The sequence below is a fragment of the Pipra filicauda genome, unplaced genomic scaffold (assembly GCF_003945595.2).
Source record: "Pipra filicauda isolate LSUMZ 115617 unplaced genomic scaffold, ASM394559v2 scaffold85_size2586006_pilon, whole genome shotgun sequence".
Lineage (NCBI taxonomy): Eukaryota > Metazoa > Chordata > Aves > Passeriformes > Pipridae > Pipra > Pipra filicauda.
Window position 1 is genome coordinate 2,555,076 of NW_024105042.1, and position 24,496 is coordinate 2,579,571.

The 24,496-nt window shown below is 51.0% G+C and overlaps 3 protein-coding genes across 6 annotated transcripts; 1 reads left to right on the plus strand and 2 right to left on the minus strand.

Annotated features, from left to right (window-relative positions):
• Positions 1–952: 952 nt before the first annotated feature.
• POLL (DNA polymerase lambda) lies at positions 953–12,266 on the minus strand. Of its 3 annotated transcripts, none has more exons than XM_027738680.2 (9): positions 12,232–12,266; positions 10,706–10,849; positions 10,153–10,450; positions 9,382–9,541; positions 7,058–7,381; positions 6,377–6,550; positions 5,345–5,473; positions 3,193–3,361; positions 953–2,827 (listed from the first exon to the last, which is right to left on the minus strand). In XM_027738680.2, exons 2-9 carry the CDS (start codon positions 10,818–10,820, stop codon positions 2,463–2,465), a joined length of 1,734 nt encoding a protein of 577 aa, XP_027594481.2. In that variant the 5' UTR covers positions 10,821–10,849; positions 12,232–12,266; the 3' UTR covers positions 953–2,462. The 3 variants fall into 3 exon arrangements, with proteins under 3 accessions (XP_027594481.2, XP_027594480.2, XP_027594478.2); XM_027738679.2 differs by lacking the exon at positions 12,232–12,266 and adding an exon at positions 11,756–12,209 and having other exon boundaries at positions 10,153–10,447; XM_027738677.2 differs by lacking the exon at positions 12,232–12,266 and adding an exon at positions 11,756–12,209.
• Positions 12,263–19,619, plus strand: DPCD (deleted in primary ciliary dyskinesia homolog (mouse)). Of its 2 annotated transcripts, XM_027738682.2 has the most exons (6): positions 12,263–12,368; positions 12,668–12,748; positions 13,408–13,532; positions 14,338–14,471; positions 18,225–18,327; positions 19,417–19,619. In XM_027738682.2, exons 1-6 carry the CDS (start codon positions 12,305–12,307, stop codon positions 19,519–19,521), a joined length of 612 nt encoding a protein of 203 aa, XP_027594483.1. In that variant the 5' UTR covers positions 12,263–12,304; the 3' UTR covers positions 19,522–19,619. The 2 variants fall into 2 exon arrangements, with proteins under 2 accessions (XP_027594483.1, XP_039246619.1); XM_039390685.1 differs by lacking the exons at positions 12,263–12,368; positions 12,668–12,748 and adding an exon at positions 12,392–12,623.
• Positions 19,620–21,246: 1,627 nt separating this feature from the next.
• On the minus strand, positions 21,247–22,697 carry LOC113997070 (F-box/WD repeat-containing protein 4-like; the record flags this gene model as incomplete). Its single annotated transcript, XM_027738600.2, has 3 exons — positions 21,247–22,011; positions 22,259–22,400; positions 22,557–22,697. Coding segments are annotated over 3 exons (400 nt in total), but the record flags the coding sequence as incomplete, so codon positions are not given.
• Between the last annotated feature and the right edge of the window lie 1,799 nt (positions 22,698–24,496).

Sequence of the window (24,496 nt, forward strand, 5' to 3'; positions counted from 1 at the left end):
AGCCCCAGGCCTCCAGAACAGCTCACCCTGGCATCCAGAGCTGAAGGCAAACCTGTGCTCATCAAGGGACAAAGGTGAGCAGCCCTGTACTCTGCTCCCTGCCCCACACCAGGCAGTAACAGGCCCTTGGCCTGTCAGTCATAAGACAGCCTCCAGGATGCTCCCAGCAGCACTGGTGGGAAAGGGAGCCTCCATTCAACCTCCCTGTGGGGCAGGAGTACTCCCAGCCCTGGACAAGGCCAGCTGTGGTCCTGCCCAGCCTAACTTGGCTGATCCTAAGGATGAGGACCCTTTCCCCTCTGGGGTGGTCCCTGGGCCACACAGCCCTCCTGAGGAGAAAGTGCTCCCTCTGGACCTCACAGGCCCCTGGTCTGAGGCTGACTCTCCTTTGCTCCTGCATAATCCAGCCCAGTCCTCACTGGCTCTGCTTCAGCAGGCCCTGTCCCTCTCCAGCTTCTCCATCTGTCTTTTGAGCCAATTGTTACTGCTGCTCATTTCCATGTGCTCCCTTGGCATCCAGGTTGCTCACACTCCCCTTGGACAACTAAAGCACTTCCATGCTCAGGAGACTGAGCTGTGTTCCAGGCACAGGACAGAGCAGCAGCCAACTCCCACATGCCCTACTGTTTGATGAATACGGAAAAGCTGACAGCAATCCCTTCCTGATTCCACATCTGAAGGAAGAGCTCAGCCCAAGGCTCAGAGCTCAGTGACGTGGCCAGCTGAATGCCAGGACAGAGCCAGGTCCTGCTCTGCCATGGAAGGATGGTGGACAGCAACTCCCTGCTTGGAGAGCCAGAAGTGCTGACCCAATGGCCTAAAGGTCTCCACTGCCTTCTCCCTGCCTCCACTGAAACCAAGGAAATGGGCCAGCACAGGAGGAGCTCCTGGTCAGCCCCAGGGGGAAGGACCCAACAGTTGCAGTGTAGTGCAGAGAGCAGTAAGACAGATGGCAAGGGAAAAGAGAGAAGGGATTTATTACACTTCAAATTTAAATGCACCAAGACTTGCCAAAAGACATTCATTTCCCTCAGGTGTCCAGCAGAAAGGCTGAGCTGACAAATGCCACTCCTGGGCTCGGGGCTCCCCCAGCAAAGCCCCAGCCCCGCTGCTGGTGCTCAGCAGCCACGGCTGACAGTGCAGAGGAACTGTGCAAACCATCAGGTTTAGTGTCCTTGTGCCTGCCTCAGCAGCGAATACACAGCTTGTCACTGCGTGTGACAAAGACGAGGCAAAGTGCAGAGTGGGGGTGGCTGGGTCTCCCACAAGACAAGGGAGTGGGAGCCCCCGGGTCCTGGCACAGAAATGCCCACCATGGCACCTCTGGCAGCCAATACCGCAGAGCAGCACCTCTGCCAGGAGGAACCACTGCAATACCCATAATGGAGACACAGCACTGAACATCTCTGGGAAATTCATCTCCAGAATATAAAACGAGGTTTCCTGAGAAATAAAATTCACTCCCATGGAACTGGCGGGGCCAGCCACATGCACATGCATACACAAACACACACACACACACACACACACACACACACAAACACTTTCCCTGATCAAAGACCAGATGACTCCATGGCTTCTACACAAAAGAGGGGAAAGCTAATTAAGTTCTAATTTGCCCAAATTAGAACTTAACTATCTCCTTGTGTTTCTCTCTGCCTCCATGCCTACTACACACAGACACAGCCCTGCTGGGTTACATTCAGTGCCATTACATTCACATCCTTCCTGAGCACAGTCCCCCAAGCTGTGAGGTCTGCTCCTCTCCTGCACTGAGATGAAGGGAGAGGGCCAGACCAGGGCTCTCTGTGGATCTGGAGGATCCCCAGCACATGACAAGCTGAGAGCAAGCAGGCACAGCACCTCAGTGGCAGTCTGCTGCTGGTGGTAGAGCAGTCTGGCCCTGTGCAGTGAGACCCACCAGAGGACACATGTCAGCTCAGACAGAACGACAAAACAGCAGCATAGGGGAACTCTTCATGATTCCTTCAGTAGCAGCTGCCAGCAGTAGTGAGAAGTGGGAAGGCCTATTCCACAGCCAAGCTAGACCTCTGCTGCCTTCATTCATAGCTCAGGACAGAAATTTTGGTGTCTGTGCTCAGACACACAAGATGCATATCACTTCTTCTATTCCCAAGCACTACCAGGGGCTGGATCACAAGGCTCTGCAGTCCAGCCTTCTGAAGCTGGGAAAAGCAGGACCAGGGTAGCTGACAGGCAGGGAGCCCTTTTGGTAGCCAGAGGCTGCCTTGATGTGCTTCCAGTGTGGTTCCAGCCCACAGCCTCTGCTGGGTGAAGTCACACAGCCCTGTCAGCAGCAGGGTCTCTCACTTGAAAGGAGTCCCAGTTTGCTGGAACATGTTCCTCAGTCTGTAACCACCGCGAAGCAGCGCTGGGGAAACCAGCACCCTTTGAAACAGCAGCACAGCAGCAGGCCCAGGGTGCTGGGTCACAACCGGGCATCACCAGTCCCGTTCCGAGGGCTCCCGGTACGGCAGCCCCAGCTGAACAAAGACATCTCTCTCGGTGGGAGTGGGCAGAGTGTGACCAGCTGACACCTTGACCCCTCCACGGCCTCGCACCACAGCAGAGCTGAGGGCGTGCTCTGACAGGCTCATGCCTTTGGTCTTGGCCAGGGCCCGCATGGAGCGGTTGAAGTGAGCGGAGCCGGTGAAGTACAGCAGGGCGCAGGCGAACTCGCTGTACGGCACCACGATGATGTCGAGCCGGCGGTGCCGCTGGGCTGGCCCAGGGAGCCGGCACACCCCCAGGTACTTCTTCTGCTCACCATTGTCCTCCTGACTCACCAGGTCATCTGTCAGGAAGCCTGGGGAGAGAGAACAGGCAAAGAGGAGCTGAATGGTAGAGACTGACACCTCTATGCCCCACTCCCCACTGTCCAGAGAGCAGCTGTCTCATAACATGCTGTGGGACCCAAAGGATAATCCACAGTCAGCCCCAACAGCCTCATCCAGACAGGAGAAGCCATGCTGAGCTGCAGCAACACTTCCTCTTTAACACTGCAGTGGGGCCAGGACCAGGGGCAGTACTTTTAAGGACTAACAAGATGTCCTGTCCCCAGAAAAAGCAATCACCTGTCCTTCAATGAATGTCATTCACCTCATTGCCTCCTCAGCTTGGCCATGCTAAGAACAGGCCCAACCACAATGTGCCCACTCCCAGCCCTCTTACCACTCCTGTGGAGGCTGTCGAGGAGCTTGTTGAATACCCCACGGTGAGACTGCCCATCTGGGTGAGTGACCAGCACATCCACATCTCCACAGGTGGGCTTCCCCCGACGGTAGGAGCCACAGGCGACACACACAAGCCCTGGCTTCAGGGCCAGGGCAGCTTGTCTGACCTCCAAGAAGAGAAAGAGGGATGAGGAGTCAGAGACCAGTCTCTTTATGCTCTTTCCATCAAGACAGCAAAGGATCTTGTCCTTGCTTTGAGGCCTGTCCTGCATCTCCAGGGTCTCCATATAGAGCAGACACTTGGCAGGCTGCCCCCACAAGAAGCCTGGCCTGCTGTCAGGAAACAGGAGAGCCGGGGTGGCCTTCATCCAGTCCTGCACCACCACATCCTACAATGATCAGCCCTTGGGGGCACTGGGCTGGAGCTAGGTTAGGACAAGCAGGAAGATGCAGCCCTGCTGAAGGGGCAAAGTACAGCACAAGCTTTCAGAGCCTTCCATTTCTAAGACAGCAGGAGAGAAGAGGTTTTTCAGCTGCCTTGCAGGCCAGGAGTACAAAGCTCGCCAGTTCTGCCCACAAAGAGAAATCAGTTCAACAGGAGACAGTCACAGGTCCTGTTTCAGAAGCACAGATGCTCTTATGGAGTCTCTCAAGTAGGACCCAACAGCAGAAAATCTGGATTAACCCTTGGAGTTCACTCCTGCAAAGAGCTCTGCCTCTGCAGGAGAGCTGGGCTTCCTGACCCAGAAAAAGCACCACTGTCCCAGCATTTTAGACCAAACGGATGCCAACATGCTGCTGCCAGCAATCAGACACATATAATCAAAACCTTCCCTAATGCAGTCCAGTCTCCAGGCTGGGCCCCAGCTCCTGTTTTCCGCAGACAGTGCTAATTCTGATGGCTTCATTCATTAAAAGCCTAAGAAAGGCTCCCAAGTCCCTGGACAGGACTAAAGTATTCTTGGTCTGATTGTGCCAATCACCCTGCTGGCAGCAAATAATGAGGGGTTCAGCAATTCCCAGTGATGAGGCCATCACAGTGGCTGGGGTTCAGCAAGGCAGTGTCCATGCCCACAGCCCCTTGTCACTCTTGGGGATCATCCTTCATTAGCAAGAGATAAACCCATTAACCTTTGCCCCAAAGGTGCTCCAAGAAGCCACAAGCCTTTCTCATGCGGAGTAAGCCCTCCTCTGGTGTCCTTGCCCCCCTTCTAGCTTTAAATGAAGATTTCTAGAAAATTCCCAGCCCCACCCAAGAGCCTAAAAGCTCCTCAGATCTCACTGTGACAGGCAGCACAGACAGTGACTAATCCCTCATTCTCTCTCCTGGGCCTGGATCAGAGGTGTGTGTGAGTGTATGGAGGGGAGCACAGTAATCCCATCAAGATAACAATAGACCCACCCCCAAGAGCCAGCTCCTCAGTCCAGCCTGCCTGGGAAAGGGACCACTCACCACCAAAATGGCTAATCCGGCACATGGGACTGACACCCCAGCAGGAGCCTGGCAGGGGTTTATTCTTCGTGGCCAGGACCTGTGGCCGAGTGACAGGGTCACGCTGGCTGCTGCTTCCATGGTGATCCGAGAGCACAGGGGTAGCAATGACAGTGTGTCCCCCAGGCTCCCTGCTCACATTAGGGTACACTGACTTAGCAGCCCATAATCCTGGAGTGCCACAGCATCGTAGAGCAAGCAGCACCCATTTGCAACCTGGATTCCCCCTTTGCTTCCAGCAAGGATATCCACCCTCTATCCTCCCCCTGACAATCAGATCACAGGGTGCTCACAGATTCCTTCGGAGAAGCAGCACCAGGGAAACCTCAGCTGAAAGCAGACATCTCAGACATGAGAAGAGGCAGGAAAGAGGAGTTGAGAACCTGCTCATCCCACCATGCCACATGCAGCCTTTTTCAAAGCAGTGTGTAGAACTGACACCTGTGAAGTATCCTCCTCCTTGCCAGGCACTCATACTGAACTTTCTGATGGGGTAAAGTAGGTGCCTTGTGTGCCCATGCCCATAAAGGATCCCCCAAGCACTGACCCCACTCAGAGGAGAAGCTAAAGAGCTCAGCTATAACAGTGAGGCACATTTTCACAGTGTACCTTTCACAGCAGCTACTCCACTCTGAGGGCCTGGGGCTAAGCTACTCACGGTCTGCTCTATTTGTGCAGCTTCCTCCCGAGGCATGCGCTCCAGGAAATCCGTGTAGTGCTTCAGTCCCACAGCTTGTTGGCTGGTGAGGGTCGCCTTGGTGCGGATATCATCCAGTGTCCGGAAACCCTAGTGCAGACCATGTGATGATATTCAAACATCTACCAAGACTTTGCTCTTCAAACACATTCCACCAAGATTTGGAGAGACTGTATTTAAGCTATCTCAAGTCCAGGCCAGTCACAGCTTCTGAGATCCCATGTAGAGAACGATTAGGGCCTGGCTCCTAAAATAAGGGATTCAGGCAATCCCACTACTACAGACATCTCTAATCTCCACCCCACAATGACTCTGAATCTTAACTAAACCTGACAGAAGGCTACTGCTCTTAAGGCAAGGTATTCCTACAGCCTGAAGGAAAACAAGCAATGCCGGTAAAGGAACAACCCATAACACCCCAGTGAAGGAAATCCTACAGCATGAACACAACCATATTTTTAAGACAGCAAAGAACCCAGTCACAAATCGAACACTACAGAAAGCAAGGCTTCATTAGCTCTGTGCTCGGGAAACAAACTGTTTTTAAAGAAGGAACCCACCCGGTGGACTGGGTTGTTCCTGTTGGCACAATTACTTCAACCTCATTTTTACAACTTCCAGACAAGGCGGATGACTGGTGATAGCTACAGGAGCCAGCCAGGCCAACAGTCCAGCAACTAGATCAGGAGCCATAAACAGTGTGAGATGAGCTCCAAGAAGTGACACTACAGAAAAGGCAGCATGTCCTCCACTCCTCTCCCCCACATCCTTGTCCTTTACTCCCACCCAAATTCAAGTCTTAGCTGGGTGTATTCCATTCTCCTCAAACACACACACAAGGGGACCCAGCCTTGTAGTTTCTCCCGAAAGAAGAAAATTCAAATCTCATCTGTGGATAGTGGCAATTAAAAAATATTTGTTAAAGTAATTCTGCTTCAGCAGCAGTCTTCAGACCATAGTCTGAGAGCCCCTCATGTAAGGCACTGAACTTACCTGCTGGTACCACATCTGAGCTGTCTTGACCCCTGCTCCCCAGATGTTGGAAAACAACTCCAGCACAGGCACACTCTCACTGATGTGATCCAGCTTGCGCAGGTGCCCACTCTCCAAGATCTCCAGGATCTTCTCTGCCATCCGCTTCCCAATCCCAGGGATTTTACAGGCTTCCTAGAAAGAAACTAGAGCTGCCACTGGAAAACCAAAGATCACACACAAGCTGGGGAGCTGCCACCCACCCATAGCCTGGTTAGTCATTTCATCAGTAATTGGTAAGTGGCAGGATTAGTTCTGCCTAAGTCTTCTCTCTAGCCCAGGCTTACAGAGGCTCATCAATTCAAGGGAAAAAGGAGAAGCATGAAGAATAGGACAGAAAAACTAACATACTGAACAGGTGGACTGTCACAGTGCATAAGGCTCAGATCCAGTTAGTTTTATATATTATCTCAAATGATGGCCAGTTGCTGCTGATGAAGACGAAGGTGAGAATGTCCCTGCATTGTGCCCAAGGAAGGCATTTATCATGAGTGCTCAGATCCAGCCCTAAAAGGCTCAGATTCCACTTTTCTGCTGTTCTGAAAACACTGCAGGTGATCAATGAATCCAAACTTGCACTTGCTATACAACTTCCATCCAAGGTCTATCTCCCTGCTCCACCACCCTGGGAAGGTGTTTTACCTGGTAGGAGGTGACCGGTTTGTGGTAGCTCTTGAGTGCATTGATGGCTTTGGTGTAGCCCAGAGCTCTCCACTTGTCCCCCTGAACAGAGTAAGCCTTTGCCAGCACTTCCAGCTTCTCTGTGATACATTGGTTGTGATTCTCCTTCTTGCTGTTGGAAGACTGGGCACAAACCCACTTGCTGGGAGGCTGGGCCACTGTGGAAGAGCTGTCACTGGTCTCCTCTGATGATTTCACAGGGTACCGGCCAGAAATCAAGGCTTCCAGATCTCCCTGGGTGACACTAGCATCTTCTCCTTCACTGTCTTCATCATCAGAGTATTTCTTTAGGGAGAGATAGAAAAGCAGCCATGTGAGAATAAGTGCATGCCTCACATATGTCCCCTTGGCACAGGCTACTTCTGAGACTAGGAAGTCAGAGCAATAACCAACCTCCCGGGCACGCAGTGCTCCAACTGCCACCATTAGAAGTGGCTGGTTATACACACACCACAGCTCTTCACATCTCAAGCTACACATGCACATCTCACATAGCACAGGAGACTAGACTGCTGTCCCCCTGTGATCCAAGCACACACACACCTCCTACAGCCAAGCCCCTGACACCTAACTGAGATATGACATTGACTAAGTGAGCAACTGCTGCCAGCAGCAAGGTGTGGTAATGCCAAATCCCTGGCTGACAGAGATCCTGACTCTCTACTCCCACCGGGAAACCTTTTGCTGGTCTGGTGGCTGCATAAGCACATCTCTCACATTTAGACCCTGCACTTTCCACCCCATGATGCAGATGACAGGAGACAGGCACTGAACTCTGTTTTCAGTTTACAGACACAAAATCTTAACAGAGTAGCAAATTAAACCCCCTGCATTTTCCCCATGGCTATCTGCAAGAGAAAAGGGGGAGGAAGGAATGACACAAAGGACTTCACATTCCTCAGTGACAGAAGAAAGAACCAATGTATGCATTTGCTGATACCCTCAGCATTAGGATGCCTCTGTGTAGACTTAAGAAACAATGAGCCTTGACTTCAGGTAATGAACAAAAGGGATAGAAGAGGGAAGCTGCACAGAGGCTTTGTAGACTGCTTTGCTCACAGGGGTCCCCCTCTCTCCTGATGTATAAACACAGGAGTCCATGAAGGTCCAAGAGGTTCTGTGTTGTGCAGACATAGGGCTGTTTGGGATCAGTCTAGCAATTACATGCAGCACAATAAGTCCAGTTATGAGTTTTTGCAGAGCATCAGCCTAACTAAGTCAGAGCCAGATCTTACAACCTCTGGTTCTGCTGCCTAAGGAGGCAGGAGGTCTGGAGACACTTCAGCGCTATATCTTGCAGGAATTGTATTTAGGAAGAAGAGGCGGGATGTTTCCCCTTTGTAATCTTGTTTTATAACCCTGAAAACTGGGTCAGACTGAGGATTTGACAGACCAAAGCAGTTTTATTTGCCTTGAAACACAACTGCCTTAAGATGCTGTTCTGTCTAATGGCAGAAAAGCCTCAGAGTGCTCAGATAGATTAGCAAGCCCCTCAAAAGCATTTAAGGAGCATGTTATCCAACCACAGTGCAAAGAACTCTGCAGCTGGAGCTGGATGCAATTGCCATCCTCTTGGCCATCAGTGTCACACAGGTGAAACAGCACTTACAGCCCTGACTCTCTACACTTGGCTAACAAAGCTGATGGACCTTTTACAACCACACATGCAAAAACAACTAATCCCATTAGCTTCTAAGATGTTCCAGGATCCTAGAGCACCTGACTTGCTAGAGCTAGTGGGTGAGACTGGGATGCACATGGTTTGTCTGCAGCACAGCAGAGGCCACTAATAACCCAATGCAGATATTTTAAGGACACCACCATAATCATTCTGGTAGCAACTCAATCCACTGCACATGTGCCTGAACAGGATGTTTGCCAAGGAGCGGAGAATGGGTCAGTATGGCTCAGGCAGGAACGTGGGATGAAATATCAGAGACAGCTTCCTGAAAGGGAATATTCCTCAAAAGGATGCAGAGGAAATATGATCACCAAAGTGAGCCTTGACCTGATCAGAGCACCATGACTGCTTCAGTTGGAAATATTCTGATGATAACAGCAATTTAAGAGGTGGTGTTTCTGTTCTTAATACATAAAAAGGACAAAGAGAAGCAGAAACTACGTCCACAGCCCAAGTCTGCCAGCATCAACTCACTGAAACATCCAAATGCCTTCCCTTTGCTGAGAAAATCTCACATTGTATCCCTGCAGGGATGCTCTTAGCCAGCAAAAGCAGCATGCAGGATCTGCTCAGAAGGAGATGAGCCTGCGCAGGAAAGCCTTACCTCAGCCAGTTGCTGCTGTCCAAGGGTGCTCAGGCCCCGCTGTGAGGAATCCACCACCTGTGATTCAGTATCTCGTTTCACTGTTCCCTCCTCTGCCAGGGGCTGGATTTCTTCACTGATCTGCTGCTGTTCTTTCTGGAGTTTTGCCTCCTCCAGGTACCTACCATGGATCAGATGCCTCAGTACAGGAGAAGGAGGACTTCTCAGTCCCCAGAATTTTGACTGAGAAATCCTTCTGCATGTTTTGGGATGGAGCAAACAGCCCATATGAATTGTACTCTCTCAGATCACAGATTAAATACTCTGGTTTTAGCTCAACTCCCCAGTTACAGTCTACTTTACTGATCTGAAACTTCCACTCCTATCTACCTCACCCTTGGACTCTCTCTACAAAACTTTACCAAAACATTTTGATCATAACCTGTGCCTGTTGCTCCGTTCCTTATTTCCTCTTGTGTGTAGTTGTCAATTCTCTCTCTACCTTTCATCTGCAATAAGTAAGAAACATCATTTAATCCTCAGCATTTTAAAAAGAAATCTTTTTATCACTGATGGATTAGGAAGAGATGCCTTTAGCACGTGTAGGAAGCAACAGGACTCCTGTTAGCACTTCTGGGCTCTATTCCATGTTCTGCTACCCCACAGAACTTTGAGTCACACCCACAAGAGCTGCAAGGAGCTACAGTCCAAGATTTTGAGCAGAGGTCAAAATTTAGTTCAGTTTAGGGTAGAAGAACTGTAGGGAGGAATGATAGCGTGGCATTTGCATACCTGTGAGGGATGAAGACACCATAGCCAGTAGTACTCAGCAGCTTCTGGTCTCTGATGCAAGCACTTAGCCAGGATGCCTTCACCAGCTGCAGCCCCGGGGGCAGCTTGGTTAGTTTCAGGAGCCGAAAGGCCCGGTCACAGTCCATGTCTTCAGCCACAATGACGTGTGTCACCTCCAGGGAGAGCTGGCTCTGTACGACACCCCCATTGTGGACAATCTGCTTGTGGAAGATCTCTGCCCTGGCCTGGCCAAGGCCAGCTTGCAGCACATAGGCAGTGACGGGTTTCAGCCACTCTGCTGAGGGAAGCACAGGGGCAGGGGCTCAGCGACAAGATAATGTGCCCCCAGCCAATAGGGCTACATCTCACACAGGATTTGATGGCACTGGCAGGCAGTCTTTGGGGGGCTCCAGCTGGACACACCAAAGCAAGCTGACCATGATCTCTACAGAAAACACACTAAGGGCTGGAAAATGACTCTGGGGAACAGCACTTCCAGTTAACAAGCTGGGTAGGAGTATTATATTCCACATCATAGGGACACAGGACTTACCCTCAGGTACCTCTGTTCCTTCATCTTTTGGGATCTTTGGAGGGACACTTTTCCCTGAGTCATCCCTCACCTTCTTCCTCTTGGGAAAGGCTTTTACAATCCCTCGTGGCTCCATAGGCCTGGTGAGAAGGTTAGCAGCAATTGCTGAAGACAAATAAGAAAGAGCAAGGTTGCTTAGAACAGTGTTACCCAATCACAACAACTTAGAGATTCACTCATTTTTCTGACTTTGTTGGTCTGAAGTTCTTTTTTTGTTGTTGCCTTCCAAAAACACTCACCTTGAGGGAGGCACCCAGAAACAAGAATTGCAGCCAACAAGGTCACAAAAATCAAAGTCACTTAAGTCGGCCCTGCTCAAATGCCTTAAAAATCCCTAAGGTTGAGATCTTATAACAGAAAGCATTCAACTACTTTAACATTTTGGAGCTCCTTCCTGCCCAGCCAAAAGAAGCAACTGCATTTCCTAGATACTTAAGCACATTCCCAAGAGGGAAACACCTCTCCTACCAGGGCTGAAATCCAGTCACTAACAAAAAGAAATAAAACAGTTGATTGACACCAGGTGTTTCACAGAGCCATAAGAAGAAAACTCCCAACTCAGCTTCAGCTGAAAACAGCAAATTAGTAAAGATTAACTAGCCAAGTTTAATATGGGTACAGTTGTAGTTTTACCATCACAAACCCTGCAAAAGTAAACTTCAGAGCTTTAACTACCAGGATAGCAGGAAGCTCAGTTTTCTGTAGCCCGAACGAGCCCCTGAATCACTGTATATCCCAACAGCCCCTTCCATCAAGTCAACACCAACTTGGTTTCCTCTCTGTGGAGCACTCTGTGTTTCACTTAAGAGGTTTCTCACACGCAGGCCAGCACAAACCTATCCTATTACGCCTGGAGAGCTGAAAATGATCCCACCTGGCTGTGTCTTCTCATCTGAGCATTAAACACAATCCTCTGAAGATCAACCCAGAGCTCAACTCAAGTCCTTGCTCTTGCGAGTAAGAGTTCAGCTACGGGGGAACAGAAACCCTGCTTGCATTCCTAAAACTCACCTTCGCTGAAATGTTTCTGTTTTCTGGTCGTTTTGACCAAAACGAACCCTCTGGAAACAGTAATCCTTTATGTTAGACAAAGGGGGAAAAACCCACGCCGAAGCCCTGCCAAGCCTGCGGGTGCCCAAGTCCATTTCAAGAACTGGGCAGTGTGTTTCTCCAGGCCGGATTTTAACTCGCCATAGCCACAGCCCGCGCGCTGGGTGCCAAGCTTGCCTTGCCCAGCCTCCTCAGGCCGCGAAGGTCAAGGACACCGACCCGGGGCTGGCAACACCCGCAACGCCGGGGGCAGCAAGAACGACCCCCCAAACCTGTAGCCGGGCCGCGGGGGGACGAGGGAAGGCGGGGGCGTATGGGGCGGCAATCCGACAGTACCCTCCCGACGGGACGCACCGCAGGAGGGGAGCTGTGCCCGGGCCGGGTCGGGGCTGTGCCCGGGTCGGGTCGGGGCTGTGCCCGGGCAGGGCTCCGCTCACCTCGGCCCGGCCGGGAAGCGCTTCCGGCGGCGGGCGGAAGTTTCGGCGTTGCCGCGGTGACGCCGCGGCCGCCATGGCGGTGCCGGGCTGGCTGGAGCGGCTGCGGGCGGCCCGCAAGACCGCGCTGGTGCAGGACGGTAACGGCGGGGCGAGGGACGGGACAGCCCCCGCCGGCCCCCGCCGTGGGGTTTGGGGTGACTCTACGGCGAGCGGGCGAAGAGGGGAGCGCTGCCGGGCACAGCCCCGCAGCCCGGGCAGGGCCCCAGGGAAGGACACAAGGCCGTCAATGCAGGGACACTTGGCAGTGCCCCTCTGTATCTCCTGGCAGTGGGATGGGGTCCCGGACAATGGGATAGTGCCCCAGACAGCGGGACAGAGCGTCACACCCAGGGGTAGGTGTATCCCTGTTTGCTCTCACCACCTGCTTTGCCTCTAGGGAAGCGAAAGATCCACTACCTGTTTGAGGATGGGAAGGAGATGGCTGAAGAGTACGACATCAAGACCGGCCAGTTGATGAGTAAGTGTTGCTCTCAGCTGTCCCGTGGGTCGGGACAGAACCGCAGGGCCGTGGGTCTGCACGCTCAGAGCTGGGGTATGGAGAGAGACTGCCTGGTCAGGAAAAAATTGCCTGTACATATCTTGGGAGATAGGCATGGCTGTAGCGGGATTTTATAGGCACATAAGTACAGTTCCGCTTGCAGCCAGGGCTCTCTGACTTCCATGGCACAGCCAATCTTGCTTTAGCCCAGGATCTTCCCCAAACACCTCATTTCTCACAACAAACTTGGATGGATTAAATGGTATTGCCATTGTGGTTTCCTGGCACTGAGTCTGTACCACATACAGGGCTGAAATATGCTTTTTGGTGGCTTCTGCAACCACAAAAAAGCACGGTGTCAATTATGGCTCTTGTCCAAAACCACATCAGCTGCAGCATGGCACCTGTTGCAACCCTGCCATGGTTTCAGCACCCAGTAGCAAAAAAGAGAGGCATTCAGTACAGAATTTCCAACTTTAGGAATAAGCTGGTTAGCAGATCCACTCACACCAGAGTGGAAATTACTGGAATTAAGATACACATGTTCATCTCATCTCAGCTGCCGGGCAGCTTTGGCAGTCATTTGCTGGAGTTGTTATAGAGCAGGATAATGAAAACCCTTCTTGTCTCTTCCACAGGTAGAAAATGGCGAGAGAAGAACACTCTCGGGGGCTCTGGCAAGTGGCAGGTAGAAGTGGGAGAGCCGACCTCGCCACTCCTGGGAGCACTGGAGTCAGAGCTCATAACGGAGAGCAGCTCAAATGTATGTAAGGATCTGCAGGCACCACTGTGTCTAAAATTACCTAGTCTTGTGCTTACAGCAGTAGTTGGTAGATCACTCACAGCCCAAGAGACAGCCTTAACGTGCCCAGCACTCAGCTACGCATCATCCCAAAGCTGCAGGGCTGGGTAGAAAGAAGGTACAGCCTAGGTTTTTTGGGGGTCTTCAAGAGATTTGTCATTTCCCTAAGTAAAGAAACTGTATTGCTGTGTTGGGCAACTACTGTCCTGGCTTCTGAAAAAGCAGGCTGACAGGGGAGCCAGTGCCGGGACAAGTCAAGGGATGGAAAACAGAGGCGACAGAAATGAAAGGCCAACACAGGCAGTGCATAGCAGAGTACAGCCTGTTTCATCTTCACACCCCTCTGGCTTAGAGGGAAGACATTTTTGTCTCTCACCATCTTTTCTACAGACCTAAAACACAAGCACAGATCTGCACGGTAAACTGGGGCAGAGCCAGGACTGAATCCAGCAGGTCCCTAGAACAGGCAGAGCACAGTATTTGGTTGCCTGTGAGGAAGAGGCCCAGTTTCACTGTAACCCTCAGCAAGACTCCCTTGCTGAAGTTTCAGCCTCCTGCAAGCAGAGCAGGCAGTGCCCTGGGTAAAGGCAAAGCACTAGTTCTAGGAAAGTGGTGCTCAGGCAGCTTCTTGAGTTACTCTCTAATATTCCAGTGTGAAAGAAGAGCTACTCCCACGTGGAGTCTCACAAGGTAGTACAGGAAGAAAGGGGCAGGGAGGAGAGAAGGCAGCTGGAGGGGCCTTGCTAAAGGTACGTGTTTGCTGTAGCCTGTCTTCATGAGGAAGGATACCCTGAGCAGCTTCCAGTGGCGGATCCGTAACCTGCCCTACCCCAAGGAGGTCTACAGCGTCTCCGTGGAGGAGGAGCAGCGCTGCTGTGTCATCCGGACCACCAACAAGAAGTCAGTAAGGACAGAACTGCCAGTACTGGCAGTCCCTCGGGGTGGGCTGGCACAGAGAGCAAACTAGTGATTGTACAGGGGAGTTATCCCCTCTTGCCTTCTGTCCCTTGTGTGCAAGGGCTGAAGGGCCCCACCTCGCAGTGATGTCTCCTGCTGCCCAATTTCCACTCCCAACTGCACCAGACACATTTACAGTAGAGCTCCTCAAGCTCTGCACTTGCAAATTCGTCTCTTGGTTCCAGTAGTGTGGTGTTTGCTCTGTCCTTTCCCTGTCAGATGTTGCTGCCTTAGAAAAATAAAGTAAGAGCCTTGCAGACCTTTGGAAGGTAGAGCATTCCATCATCTCCCTCTGACATGACACTTTAATCTAGTCACTGCATCTCAGAATGCAGCAGATCCAGCAAAGTCGGGGGCACTCAGACAGACAGATCTCCCTGCGTAAACCTGTCCTGTAGCCACAATGCCAATGACACGATCTGTAAGTAGCAAGAAAAAAAGACAGACTGAATCTGGAAAGGAAGCACTATGGTGTTCTACCAAAAGAGATTTGAGATTGGAGGGAAAAGAAAAGGAAAATGCTTTTAAGCATCATCTTTTAGTGTGTCAGTACATGGTATCTCTCATGGAATGACACATGCACTGTGCCCCAAACCATGTAGATGCTCAGATAAGCCAGGATGAGCGGTAGTATTGGGAAGGAGGGCAGAGAGCGAGCCGCGGGTGCACAAGGGAGGATGTTGGAAGTGGCTGTAGGTGGTGCTGTCGGCACAGAACTGCGGCTCCTCGGCTGCTTCACGTCGCGGCACAACGCGAGTCTCCCGGTGAGCGGCTGCTCGAGCACTTCACGTCAGCACACCTGGAGGCTCAAAAGCAGGAGGCTGGGAAGGGAGAGCCTACCCCATGAAAACAGCAAGCAGTTCCAGCTGTAATGCAGAAAGATGTTGGCCTAAATGCACGCAGAAGAATTCACAGAAGAGTGGCACTTTAGTAGGGAGGGCTTTGTAGCAAAAGATGAATGAGATTCCATCAGCCACATGTGGATACACATGGAGCTAGAACAGGAACGGAGTATGTGATCCTAAATCCAACCACATACCATCACAACGAGGCTTATCTACCCCCAGTCCTACTGATAGTAGTGTGTATGTGGGAACTTCCTCGCCTGCTTAGGTGCTGTAGGGTTATAATGTAGCACTGAGGCTTCACCCACGCCCTACTTGACTTCAGACTTTTTTTGTACCGCTGTCAGGAAATCAGCTGACTTCCCCTACAGGCAGCAGAGAGTTACAATCTCATAGACTAGTGTCAGAAAGAGTCGAGGGACTTAACAGCAACCCATGGTCTGCATATGACTGTTAAGGACTTTTGGAATTAAAGCTGAAAGTCACCTCATTGGGGACAAGAATGACGTTGCTGTCAGTAGAGAGCAGGGACAGACTCCAGCACTGGAACACTTAGTACAGGCTCCAGGATATCTTAGATCATTTCTCCTGGGTCTCAGCCAGGGCAAGGCAACACTCAGCAACTAATTCCAAGATAGCAACAAAGGCATGGAGTCCACAGAGAGAACGCACATCACTACGGGAGAGAAAGGAAGCCTCGGAGCCTCTCCAGCACTTGGAAGTCAGCCACGCTGCTTCTGAGCAGCAGAGCTGTGCTGACTGCCAGCCAGAGGCACAAGTAACAGGATGGGCTGCCAAGTCACTACTGAATACCTCAGCTCTAAATTCTCAGCATACCAGTAGCAGTTTTCCCTACAGGCTGACAAAAAGTGGGTTTCCAGTAGGAAAATAATAGAGGTGATTTCACATACGTACTTTGGATCTCAGGCCAGGACTCATGCTCAGAGTGTAATACTGCCCTTGGCCATGGGGTGAGAGGCGAGGGCAGAGAATCAGCCTGCATCGGTAGGGATAACCACCCATCAACTACCTCCCCAGCCCAGACAGGAGCTCTTCACTTCCACCAGTCACTCCCATTCCCTCTGGCCACGGCAAGGGCTGCTCAAGTGGGATTTGCTTAAAACCTCTTGCTGTAAAATAAATCCATTAAACTAAACTCTAAAAACAAACCCAGAAAGCCACCTCCCCAAACGCCAAACCTGATTCAATTATTGTAGCGAGAGGCAGTGGTAACGTTAGGAGGAGGAGGGGGTGGCAAGGCAGATCTGGTTTCCTTTGATCTTGTCACAGATTTTAGTTTGAGGCCAGCCAAAGCCATTCTTCTCCCCTTCTCCTTAGTCCTGGGGCAGCAGAATGCTGCTGTTTCATTGATGACTTCCAAGGCCCTTTGAAACAGTGGGTTTTTTCTGTGTACTGCTTTTTTTTTGTCTAATCGGTAAGAAGTTAACACTTCCTTAACATGTCTTTGTGTTCATCTAATCTCTGCTGTTTAACCTTTGACATCTCCCTTATTATCCATGTCTGCCACCTTTTCCAAATACCGACAGCAGTGACAACACAGAACGGTTTGAGCCCTGCGGTAACAAGCCGTGTACATTCCTCCCACTGCACCGGGAGAGCCATTTGCTCTTTGTAGCTGTTTTCACCGTGACTTGGAAAATAAACTGCAATTTGGGCAGAGGTAGCTAAAGAGGCCAAGCCTCACACACAGCCAGCTGAATGGAGGACCACCTCTCATGGCATGACAGCAGCCACTACCTCTTCCCATTCTGCTCCAGGCACCTCTGTACCGGCCACAGGCCAATTCCTTGGAGAGGACTGCCCACAAGAGTGTTGGAAGAGATTAAGAATCCAACCATGCCTCTGGGTGAGCACAGGACCACCAGCTAGTGGTAGAGAAGCAGTAGATGCAGGGCGAGCCATGGCAAGCAAGAAAGATCTCAGGCAAACACAGACACAAGTCTACAGCGATCTGGCCCCAAAGTCTTAGGAAATCTCTTTGCTGCCTAGAGAGCTTTTAACCTCTCCAGTTCTGAGACATATCACCTTTCTTTCATACTGAGCAAAGCCCAAGGTTTGGTTGGCGGAGAGACACAGGCTGGACAGGGAGCTGGCAAAAACCTCCCCGTCCTCTGCTTGGATGTGAGAGGTTATTGGAAGACTGGGATAGAAACCAGGAAAAGAACAACTAGGAGAGCTGTAAGTGCAGGTGAGCATCACAGCCACCATGTGGGCTGCATGGAGACACTGCAGGGCAGAGGCTTGAGTGACTGTGGGCAGCTACACCTGGAGATCTGCTCCCAGGGCTATGCCTGAGCACCACCGTGCCACCAAAGCAAGAAGTTTATCTAGAAAGCACAGCAAGAAGTCAAAAAGATGGGTTTAGGAAGGATTGCAACACAAAATGGTGCATCACTCAGAAAAGTAAGTCATATGGCACAAGAGCTTTGACAGCTGTTTTGACAAAAGCTAAATGGATCTGCTAGAGGGAATGAGAGGCCACGAGCAGGGACAAAGATAAGGGACACCTCTTGGTAGGGCTGAGTAGTCTATGCCTAACCATGTCTGTTAGTACTTAAGGGCAAGCTGGAGGGACCAAGCCTGCTCTCACACACCAAAACACTTCAGGACTTTGCCAGCTCTGATTTCCAGTTTGGAGGTTTGTTTCTAGTGCTCCTGCCAGCCTGGGGGCACCGGCAGGCAAACAACATGGTACAGGGGCCTCCTGCCAACCCTGAGAGATCTATGGAGCTCATCTACACCTTGTAAAACAGCAGTCTGTGTCTCAGCACTGCTAGCAGAGAAATAGAAACCCCACCTTCCTTAATTCTGTCTCCTCTCTCATTTGTAGGTACTATAAAAAGTTCTCTATTCCTGATCTGGACCGATACCACCTCCCCTTGGACGCAGCTGCCCTGAGCTTCGCCCATGCCAACAACACCCTGATCATCACGGTGAGGTTTTAGCAACACAGAACAGCACTTTGCCGTTCTCTTTATGCCCACAAAGAAGTTAAAATTCTTACACGTGGGGAAATGAGGCAGAGCAGGAAGATCTGCTGAGGGTCACTGATGAGCCCCCTTCTCTGTCACACAGTCAGTGAGAGTTTCAGATTACACTGGGCATGCTGACACTAGCCAGGAGAGCCCAGACTGCAGGAGGGGCCCTGCCTACTTCTAAAGGTGACTTGCAGGTGGAAGAGTGTCTGTCATGCCCTATTTTCCACATATCCTCTCTGTCAGGCCTGAGCAAGCCTCTACTCTCAGTGACAATAAGTTTCTCTTGGCTCTAAACATAAGAGTCCAAGGACCTGATGCACTTAGAGGTCTCTCAATCTTAAAAAAAAAAAAAAAAAAAAAAAATCACCTGCTGCTTTGTGTCAGAGAGGGAATACTCCCACACACATGGTGGTAGCAAGAGACACGCTCCTTATTGCAAGGAGCAGACATGCTTTTGAGCAGCAGGTGCTTGTCTTCTTCAATGCAGAAGTCAGCTACCCAGAGGGCATGCCCTCTGCAGGAAACCTCGCAGCAGAGCTGGGGTGCACGTGCAGAGGAGATGGGCCAAGGGGAGCACCTTGAGTGCTCCTGAGCTTCTGTTTGCTACGGGCCAAAAAGCACCTGCATCCACTACTAAACTGCAGCTGGGCGAGGGGCCTCTGAGGGGTGAACAGAGGAACTGTAACTCTTACTTCTCTCTGCATTAAAAAAAAAAAAAAAAATTTATATATATATATATATAAATAACACTCGTGAACATACAGTTAGTGAGCACAGCAAGGATTTGCTTGCCAGGATATTCCAGAGGGGTTGGTGGGGGCCAATTGGAAAGTTCTATTTGCACTGTAAAAGATGCTCTAGATCTTGGAAAATGTCCTTAGCTTGATGGCACCACCTCTCCAAATGGGCTTCAGAGGCAGCTGATATCAGCAGGGCCTCCCTTGGCAGGAGGGCCCTGCTGGGCTGGTAGCACCCAGCCCCAGTTGGTCTGCTTGGAGAAGAGACTGACCAGGAGTGCTTAGGGAATGTCTCTCTGTCCTACAGTACCAGAAGCCGAAGGAGATCCTGGCCGCAGAAGAACAGCTGCAGAAGGAGCTGAAGAAGATAAAGGCAGCTAACAGTGGGGATGGAGACTGTAAGACCCAGTAGGCAGCGGCTGCTCAGAGGTTGAGGTGAGGGGCAGCTCTCTGGCACAGCTTCACGGTATTTATTTTGCCTTATCTAATAAAAATTAGTTCTGTGGTTAATTGCGCCATTTGGAGGAATCTTTGTAGGCCCGGGGAGATGGCAGGGCAGTTGATCTGTCTGCTGCCTGGTCTGCTGATTTATGCAGACATTTTATAGAACCATAGAATGGTTTGGGTTGGAAGAGACCTTAAAGATCATCTCGTCCCAACCCTGCTGCCATGGGCAGGGACACCTTCCACTAGTTGAGGTTGCTCAAAGCCTCATCCAACTTGGCTTTGAACACTTCTAGGGATGGGGATGATCCTTCTATGAGTTGTGGAAAGCTGCAGCACACAAAGGAAGCACACCACATCCACAGCCAGCAGCCCTGTCCCCATCCTCCATGAGCAACATGACACCTGGCTAGTTCCCCTTGGGAATTCCCTCTGTCTGCCACCATCACCATCAAAGGCAGTAATGTTTGGAAAACAAGAATACCCTCCTCACACCCTTTACCTGCCTGGGATATGCTTGGAAGCAATTCCCTCCTGTGCGGTTGTGCAGGTCCTCCGTGCAGTGAGAAGGATGCTCTGGTGACCCTGGTATCTCTGCAAACAGCACCAGTGCTTAGACCTGAGTGGGCACAGCCCATGAAACAGCTGCTCCCTCACCGTGCACAAAGTGACATGGCTGTGCAGGAACCGAAAGGCAGCTGCCTTCATTTGCATGGCAGAGGGGGAAGCAGTGGCCGGGCCACTGACCAGCTCAGGAGCAGCAGTAGCCCACCCTTCTGTGAAGGCACAAACGTGGCCATTGCAAACCTCACTGCACAGGAACAAGCCAAACAATGCTGCTCCTTTCCAACTCCCCTCCAACAGCCACCCCTGTGCTTAGATTTCTGAATGTTGTTCCATCCCAGTCCATACTTGAACAGTTCCTATCCAAACAAACCCTACCTTCAAGTGAGCTGCTCATGGGCTCCTAGCATAGCTCCCCTGAGTGGGGTTGCTTTCAAACCACAAAAACTCCTTAGAGCACAGGGCTCCAGCAAACATCCTCCTCCAATTCTTGTGCATCACAAGGGAAGATCAGCCTCTTGACAGTGGAAATCAACCTATTGAGTTCTAACAAAGCACCATGCTGAGTGCCTCACCATAGAAATGCTCCCAGTTTGTGATACAAACCTCTCCTTTACCTAGCCAGGACACCCAAACTCAGAGCCAAGTAGGGTTCATGCACCTCCTTCCCCAAGGAGGGCCAGATCCCAGACACCACTGTATTCACCCACAGCACATTCATTCACACCCATGCAGACAGCACAGAGCACACTGAAAGCTATGGTTGTTCAGAGACCCAAGTTGGGTTCAGAAGGATGACACAAAAAGGAGCAGAGCCCACTTGAATGTGTTTACAGGATCCCCGTAAATCACATCCAGGTGTTTGCACTAGTCTGTTTTGCTGCTTCATTATGCAGGCAGCAAATGAGTCACAGATCCTACTTTTTGAATTCTTGTTTGAAAAGTGACAGGTAATCCAAAATCCCAAGAATACCTTCAATGTAGCAGTGTCACAGGGTCTAGCCAGGGAGAGAGCTCTATCAGACAGCTTCTAACCCACCTTAACCCAACCTCCCCTACACAGCCAGGCCCCTGCAGTCAGCAGGTAATGTTGCAGCCCCTTTGGAACTTGAAACAAAATATACATCTCTTTTGTTTCCCTTCAGTTTTATTTAGCAAAACATGACCATTTCAGCCCTGCCGAGTGCACAGCCTGACCTTACAGCCAGCTTGGGGAGGCACACACTGAAAGCAGGGCTGGCTCTGCCTTTTAGCTCAGTTGTTACTCTTGGCTGTGAAGGACAACACAAGCAGCTGTCAGGAGAGAAAGTGCACGAGAAAGGTGGGCCCCAGTCCAGGGACCTTTCCCTTCCACCAAATCAGTCCACCCCACACATAGCCTAGACTTGCTTCAAATGGCTCAGAGCTTGGCTGATCTCAGCCTGACCAGCGTACACAGCTGATAGGGCATTCTGGCTCAACTTGCCCTCCAAAGACTGTATCCACAGGAAAAGTAAGAGGGCAAAAAAAAGAAAAAAAGTAACACAGTTAGTAAAACAAACCCTAACTTGCACAAAATAAAAAGGGTAGAGGACAGTTGGCCATTTATTTCCACTAACAGGCAGGTGAGGTTGAGAAAGTTTGACCCTTTTGTGCAGTCTTCATTGTAGCTTTCTGGCAGGCAAAAAAGTCCCTTCAGAAGCCTTGTGGGCCATTCTCACCTCTCCTGCCCTGCAATTCCCTGAGCCAAGTGTCAGCTCTGCTGCGTTGGGGTGACCAGAAGCAGCTGTGGTGCCCCTCAGGGGGCCGTGAAGTCCAGGACGTGCAGTGCTGATGCCAGGGCAGCATATAGGTGGGTGGTACTGAAACGGAGGCAGTATACTGGGCTGCTGGTGGGTGAAGACAGGTGAAAGCTCTGCAAGAAAACAGGAGAATCAACCTTTCAGAGAAGAGGTCAGCCTAAAGACCCTAGCAGGTGTTACAGATCCGAGGCTCAGATGCCTGAGAGAAGCAGGTTTTCCCTGCATATATAGGTTAGGTTCCCCACAGTGGGCTCACCCCAAGGACGGCCCAGCAGCCCCTCTCTCTTTTTGCAAAGACATATGGGCATTGGGCTGCCAGAGAACAGCTCTGCTGCTGCCCAGCCTCCAGCCAACACTCACCTGCAGGCACTGAGTCTGTCGCTTGTCCCAGAGGCGCACCACGCCGTAGTAAGAAGAGCCACTGGCAATCATATGGTTCTTATCACTCCCTATGCAGTACAGGGCACTGTCATGGGGCTCTTCCCACTCCTGGACGCACTTCCTGCAAAGGCAACACAAACCAGAGTGGGACTGAGTCTCTACTCCTCCACCCAATTTGCCCGAAAGAGCTAATTTGGCAACAGTCGAGTTCCCAGACACTGCACAAGGGAAGTCCAGGAGCCTCACGAGGGCCTCAGGTGGCAGCAGGCTGGCTCACCTGGTGCTGGTCCTTATGTCCCAGTAGCGGATGTAGGTGTCATACCCACAAGAAAGGAGAAGGGAGGGTGTTTCGTAGAAGACATCAAGGACTCCAGCTCCACGGTGGAAGTCGGTCCCTAAACAGGTCAACAGCTGACCACTGCAATGAAACACAACCGGGAAAGAGTCATTCGGAGCAAAGAGCTCTTCCAATTCAGCTAGCCAGAGCACAAATGGTACCACAGAAGTCTTCTAGATCTCATTTCTGCGATTCAACAGAATACAAAAGCCTGCACAGTTTTCCTCTCCTACCACCAGCTTCTGCTACCGCTTGGGCCACTAACTGTCATGAAGGGTGACCAGCTGGAGTCACAGCTCTAAGAGAAAAAGGCAAGGAACAGGTACAGCTGACCCCCAGCAGAATGAGATCATTTTCCTTGGGAGAAGTGACCAGTATTCTGAATTATGGGGCTCTGTTTCTAGAGAAGACAGTTCTCAACTTAGTCAAACTACAGATAATCTGCAAGAGCCACTTACCTGGTCAATCCCGTCCCATACTCTATCCTTCAAAATACTGCTCACTGGGGTATTTCCCTGTATCTTTGACACACAGCTCAGATCCACAGGCAAATCAGACTCTCCCAACCCAGTCTGCCGTGGCTGCTCTCCTCAACCCCCTCTAGTTACATTGCATTCTGCAAACATAATATCTGGGGCTGAATGCGACAGGTGAAGAGCAACTACCCCAAAGTGGCTCTGGAGATGACCTTCCAAAGGCTAGATGTTTGGGGTTTTTTGACCCTTTCCTCCTTTTAAATTCCTTGCTTGCAGTGAAAGAGCAAAAGCAAGACCTCCATGAAGCTCTGTGCTGGGTGCTTCGTGGAGGTATCACTCTGCTGCTTGTTCATGTGCAGAACCAGCAGCTCACCACGTGCAAGAAAAAGCTTGAGCCCCTTCCCTGGACCATATGAAATTGCATCAGGCACATGACACAGCCCATTCCCAGTATCACTGCACCTGCCCCAGCAGGCAGCAACACCCAGCCATGACAGACTCTTGGGAATGGAGGGGACAATCTACCCAGCTGCTTGAAATAGCCACCTATTGCAAGACCTCCTTTTCTTCCTCCTCCTCCTCCTCACACCGTCTACATCAAAAATGCTGGACACAATAAACCTTGAAGCACCTGCTTTTCAAACCCTGCCGCACGGCCACCCCTCTCCAACAGGCTCTTGGTTCTCAGGACAATGAAGCAATCCTGAAAGCCGACAGCACAGATCCCGCAGTGGGGTCACTCCCAGCATCTCCCTCCATTATTTTGTTACTTTCTGCTCCTTGATCCAGCATCACACAGTTCTGAGGCACATCGCCAAATGCCTTAATTCTGTCTGTAATCTGGGCTAAAGCCCTCGTCGGGGGATAAAGACCACACAAAAGGAGAAATAGAGTCCTGGGAGATGTTAAAACAAGTAAACACCTTTGTGTCAGGAGAGAGAAATCGCTGATAAAGCAGATTAGCGCCTCGAGCCCTGGTGTCCCCAGATCAGAAGGCGAGCCCTGGCCGATCTTTGCAGCCAGCACGCTTCTATGATCACAGAGCTGGCGGCATGCTGGGGCCAGCCTGTTTCCCCACAGTCACTCTCCAAAGAGCAGATTATGTAGAATAACAATTTCTTTGTGGCTGTGTAATTCCCTCCGTGACCGTGGCTGTGGGCAGCTACATTGGCCCTTGATGCCAGGGCCCTAGCAACCATTTAGAGAGGCCAACCAGCCCTAGCAATGGCCCCCCCCGCAAACCTCTCGGACAAGCTTTAACATCAAGTGCATGAATTAATTCCCCCCAACACGAATCCAGGGGTGCTGGCTTATTGGACTTTGTGTTTCTCCAGGCAAGGGATCGAGAGGATTCCAGGCTTCAGCCCTTTGCAACCTTCTCACAATACATTAACCCTTGGAATG